Here is a 6,014-nt window from a genome sequence, read left to right on the forward strand (position 1 = left end):
CGTAACAGGGATAACCCACTGTTAGGGGTCATTTTTTCACCAACAACGAATTCGGCAGGAGAAGTTCTTCCCCCTTTTCATTTTCAATGAGGGAACACAGAGAAATGTGTGGGAGATTGTGGAAAGGTGAGTGGCGAGAACGCTGCTAGCAGAGCGGTAGAAAAAGTTGAGCTCTGCTCTACTTTATGCAAGTTTCAAGAAAATAAAAGTATTGGTGTGATTCGTTGTGAAGGGGAGACGCCACCTCTGGCCAAAACCCTATTTAAGTGAAGTCCCCACTTCCGTTTTTCAGGGGAAACAGAAGTATCCCTGAACTGGCAACATCCGCTTTCTGCCAACACCGCTAAGGGTGATGACACAGTGACTCTATCAACAAGGGTCTTGGTTAGAGGCTCAGTGCAAACAAAAACTAGTTTTTTTGTGTTTTATACATATTTCCACACTATAAGGTTGGAATAATACTGTAAAATTGTGAAAATGATGTTAATGTCCTTTTAGTGTAAGAGCTGTTTGAAAAGGCTGCCTGAAATTTCTGCCTGTTTGGGTGGGATGCAATTTTGGTCTGCCTGGTGATATCACCAAATAGACCAATAAGAAAGAGAGTTCGAAACCTTTCTGCCAATAGCTAGTTTTCCGTTTGAGCCTCCCCGCTCAGGCCAATCCCAGAGAGTCCWAGCAAAATTCTTGCTTGAAGAATTGCTCTTTGCTAAGAAGTTATTTTTGTTAATTTTTGACCATTTTAATTAAAAACAATCACAGTAAGGTACTTAATTGTTATCCGGAAATTATTTGATATTGTGATAAAAACGGCTGCATTGGACCTTTAACCAAGTAATGAACAACCTCTCTGTGGCCACAATGGGGAAAAACAAGAGGTCATCTCAGGCCAACACTAGACAGGCTCAAAACCTGATCATTCTGTAGACCCACTCTTTGCTCATTGATATTACCAATGAACTTAAAAAGTCTGAATTGGTTAGCGGCACTAAACACACCTGGTGTTTATACAACTGATCTCTTTAACTTCACAATGTCATATTTATTGTTTGTGTAATACTTATACATTGCTGTGATTGAGCCAAATGCTTGAGCCCATAGTACTATCTATAATTGAACTGTTACATGGTTCATTTGTTTAATTAATCTACTGTTTTTTTAAAGTTATATATTTAAAACAGGTGAATTGCCACCCATCATCAATTATATCGACAGAACACATTGTGAAACTGGATATCAGACAACTTGTGGGGAGTATTGGCAAGCTTTGTCCCCCCTGGGTGACGTGGGCGCACTGGGCGACTGTGGCGGGCAGGTGAATTATGTTTTTTATGCAAGGCGCTTCACAGAGGTGTGAATACATGGGTGTTTGTAATGTCTCCTTGGTAGTGGAATGTCCTTTGTGATGATTTTACTGGCAACATGGGTGCTTTGCCTTTGCGACTACTGTAAAACACTTTAGAGAATCTCTGAATCTTACGGAACAAAGTCCTTCTCAGGAGGATGTAGATCCAAGGGTCAAGGATGGCGTTGACCGAGGCGATCCGAATAGCCATCAAATCTGCATGTGAATTCTCTGCCCATGTTATCTGGTTAGAAAATACGCGTACCTACAGCAGAATAAAACGAGATGTTAGGTGTACTGCTTCCCTCTTAGGTAARCTACATGAAAGCATAATATTAAGACAAAACGTTTCTTACCACCAGCGGCGCTGAGCAACCTAAAACAACCACGGAGGTCACCATGAGCACCGTCATCATTTGCGCTTCCACACCGGAGGAAAGCGCTCTCCAGCGCGCCCGTGTGCTCCCTCTTGTAACTGGACTTTGGATTTTCCTGCGACGCATTATCAACAGAGTGCCACAAACGACAAAGTTGAGTACTATCGTCATCAATATCAATAAAAAACTCACACTGGCATATAAAAACGAATATGTTGCAGGCAGTGTCTTATCAGCCCTCCAGTTGATGAAGCACCACGTTTTGGAGGGCTGACAAATGCTTCCAGCCATGCCCATCACTGGGAGACAACAAAATGCAATGTTGCTGAGATAAATGCAAAACAAGCACTTGCGTGCAAAATGTTGGTCAATTCCCCATCTTTGGTAAGTGTAAGGGCAGCATATCGCGAGGTAGCGCTCAGCAGACATTGCGCATATAATACTTAGCCCAGCCACTCCGAAGAACAGCAACAAAAAGGAATGGAATTCACAAAGGTCAGTATTATCATATAACACATTTTCATTGAGGTAAGTTGCTATAGTGATTGGGCTGGCCAAACAAGTCCCAAGCAGATCCGTAACAGCCAAACCACAAACTAGGGCGAAGAACGCGGAGGATTTGCGCTCCTGCTTAGATCCAGAAAGAGCGGCTATTGCTATTATATTTCCAATGACACCAACTGCAAACATTAATACGGGTACAGCCATCGCTTCTGCTGTCTTGTCAGGCAACGTATGTGTAGAGGAATTACGTGTATCGTTCATGTTTCCAATCCAGAAGTAGGCTATCAAATGCACGCTATTTGTTCTTTTTTAGATAGSCGTTCTTTAGGCTACTTCATAAGTCCATTCAAATCCAAGCAGATACTGCGACAGATGTTTGTCTTGTAAATTCCACGTTTCATGTTTGCTGTTGTTCAATAGCCTAAATTGTCCTCAACCTCGCCAAATGTCCAGTGGATGGAAAAACATGAAAATGCTCTCTTGACTCATATACCCAGCGGGGCGTCTGTGTTGATGTCAACGTCTCATCAGCAAAACCCAGACTGTAGATGGATGGTAAGAAAGAACACTGTATCCTTTTAATGTCCCATCATAACTAACAGTTGTCACTTGACTCGCCAAAAACCTGCGTAATCTCCGGTGCCCCTCTGGGTCAGTATTAACTAAGTTCTCGAGAAAAACCTTTAGGCTTCCCCTCAACCAGCCATCATGAGCTTGTTGATTTTTTTTCTCACAAATGATGTGATTTATTTGTGATTTAATTTATCTCATAAATAATTTATTGAAAGGAGTTGTTCTCTTGGTTTTATCCATTCAAATGTCGCAACTTCCAAATTGTGTAAATACCTTGAAGTTAAATGAATAACTAACTATCCCAAAAAACTAAAAAACTAAAAACTAAGCTTTGTCATGGTACTACACAGTAACATGAACACAGTTTATACAAAGCCTGAGTCTCAGCTGTGCACCTCAACCAAAGATGACTGTAAATGGTAGTGAAGTGACATCTATGATGGAAGGAGACAACGTGAACGATGCCAGTGCACTTAGTGCTGTCTCTCTCCCATGCCACTTCTCCATTATTGGATGACTAATTATGTGTTTAGATGGGGCCCCATGACCAAGGGTGAATGTCTCAAACACTTGTTAAAAGACAGAATACAACACCTCTGAGAGGGATGACTTCACTGGCACATAACTGGCCTCCTCTTATATACAGTTTATATCAGCAATACACGAAAGTGGCAGGCCTAGCCATAGCACTCAAGTTGGCCTTTTGTATACTGCTCACTCAAGTATTAAAAAGCTGGGTACCACACTGTGGGTCAAATCGTGTTGCTCCTACACACCTGATCTAAGCACCCAGTGGAATTCATAAACAGCCCAAACATTTTCAAATTCACCTCAGAACACTTTCTCCTTTAACTGGAAAAAAAGACTTGTATGACAAAAACATAATGTGATGAATGCTTAAGCTGTGACTCTCATTAAAATATGATTTTCTCCTAAAATACCCAGCTAACACATAACGTTCTGAGAACCATCAGTTTCTTAGAGCTTGGTGAAAGTGTGGTTGTTCTATAGTTATTTTGCATACAACCTTCTCACAACTTTCTAGGAATTGTGTAGGTTAGTTTCTTGGCTTTAGAACAAACATTCTTATTTTCTTGGCATCAAATCCAATTTTATTTGTCACATGTGCCGGATACAACAGGTGTAGGTAGACCTTACCGTGAAATGCTTACTTACTAGCCTATAAGCAACAATGCAGAGTTGTTTTTTTAAGTAAGAAAATATTTGCACAAAAATACAAAATTATATATWTTTTTTAAGTAACACAATAAAATAACAATATCGAGGCTATACCYGTAATTGAGGTAATATGTACACTTCCGTTCAAAAGTTTGGTGTCACTTAGAAATTTACTTGTTTTTGAAAGAAAAGCACATTTTTTATCCATTAAAATAACATCAAATTGATCAGAAATACAGTGTAGACATTGTTAATGTTGTAAATTACTATTGTAGCTGGAAACAGCTGATTTTTTATGGAATATCTACATAGGTGTATAGAGGCCCATTATCAGCAACCATCACTCCTGTGTTCCAATGGCACGTTGTATTAGCTAATCCAAGTTTATAATTTTAAAAGGCTAATCAATCATTAGAAAACCCTTTTAAAATTATGTTAGCACAGCTGAAAACTGTTGTGCTAATTAAAGAAGCAATAAAACTGACCTTCTTTAGACTAGTTGAGTATCTGGAGCATCAGTATTTGTGGGATCGATTACAGGCTCAAAATGGCCAGAAACAAATKATTTTCTTCTGAAAATTCMGAGAATTTTCTTCTGTGCCTTTTGTACCTAGACTTGGTATTTCATTACTTTAACAGAGTGTTTCCTAAAAGTTCAAACATGGTGACAATTAATTTACCTGAGTAAATGTCAGTTGGCTTTTCATAGCCGAACACTCAGAGGTTGAGACAGCAGGTGCGGTAGAGAGAGAGAGTCGAAAACAGCAGGTCTGGGGCAAGGTAGCACGTCTGGTAAACAGGTCAGGGTTCTCTAGCCGCAYGCAGAACAGTTGAAATTGGAGCAGCAGCATGACTGGGTGGTCTGGGGACAGCCAGGAGTCATCAGGCCAGGTCCTCAGATCTTCAGGGAGGGGAGGGAGAAAGACAGAATTAGAGGGGCCAAACTTAAATTCACACAGGACACCAGATAAGACAGGAGAATTACACCAGATATAACAGACTGACCCTAGCCCCCTGGCAGATAGACTATTGCAGCATAGATATTGGAGACTGAGGCAGGGGTGGGTCGCGGGACACTGTGACCCCGTCCAACGATACCCCCGGACAGGGCCAACCAGGCAGGATATAACCCCACCCATTTTACCAAAGCACAGCCCCCACACCACTAGAGGGATATCAACAGACCACCAACTTACTACGCTGAGACAAGGCTGAATATAGATCTCCTCCACCGCACAAGCCCGAGGGGGCACAAAACTGGACAGGAAAATCTGTGACTCAGCCCACTCAAGTGATGCACCCCTCCTAGGGACGGCATGGAAGAGGACTAGTAAGCCAGTGACTCAGCCCGCATAATAGGGTCAGAGGCAGAGAATCCCAGTGGAGAGAGGGGAGCCGGCCAGGCAGACAGCAACGGCAGTTTGTTGTTCCAGTGCCTTGCCGTTCACCTTTGCACCCCTGGGCAGGACTACACTCAATCATAGGACCTACTGAAGAGATGAGTRTTCAGTAAAGACTTAAAGGTTGAGAACGAGTCTGCATTTATCACATGGATAAAGTTCGAAACCAGGCAAGAACTTGTCCGTGTAGACCAATTAGGGTTTCTAATCTCTCCAAAAGAATGTGGTGATCGATGGTGTCAAATCAGCACAAAGGTCTAGGAGCACAATGACAAATGCAGAACCTTGGTCTGACGCCATTAAAAGGTAATTTACCACCTTCACGAATGCAATCTCAGTGCTATGATGGGGTCTAAAACCAGACTGAAGCATTTCATATACATTATTTGTCTTCAGGAAGGCAGAGAGAGGAATGGGAGATTCGATATAGGCCGATAGTTWAAAAAAAAAATCCCGGTCGATATTTGGCTTTTTCAAGAGAGGCTTTATTTGGTACACATCCGGTGGATAGGGAGCCATTTATTATGTTCAACATAGGAGGACCAACCACAGGAAGTAGCTCTTTCAGTAGTATAGTTGGAATATGGTCCAGTATGCAGCTTGACGGTTTAGAGGCCATMACTATTTTCATGAATGTGT

General features: G+C 41.7%; 1 protein-coding gene across 1 annotated transcript; it reads right to left on the reverse strand.

Annotated features, from left to right (window-relative positions):
* Positions 1–1,340: 1,340 nt before the first annotated feature.
* On the reverse strand, positions 1,341–2,743 carry LOC111975921 (prostaglandin E2 receptor EP4 subtype-like). Its single transcript, XM_024004595.1, has 2 exons — positions 1,699–2,743; positions 1,341–1,607 (listed from the first exon to the last, which is right to left on the reverse strand). Exons 1-2 carry the CDS (start codon positions 2,482–2,484, stop codon positions 1,341–1,343), a joined length of 1,053 nt encoding a protein of 350 aa, XP_023860363.1. The 5' UTR covers positions 2,485–2,743.
* Positions 2,744–6,014: the final 3,271 nt, after the last annotated feature.

This window comes from Salvelinus sp. IW2-2015, linkage group LG16, assembly GCF_002910315.2.
Source record: "Salvelinus sp. IW2-2015 linkage group LG16, ASM291031v2, whole genome shotgun sequence".
Lineage (NCBI taxonomy): Eukaryota > Metazoa > Chordata > Actinopteri > Salmoniformes > Salmonidae > Salvelinus > Salvelinus sp. IW2-2015.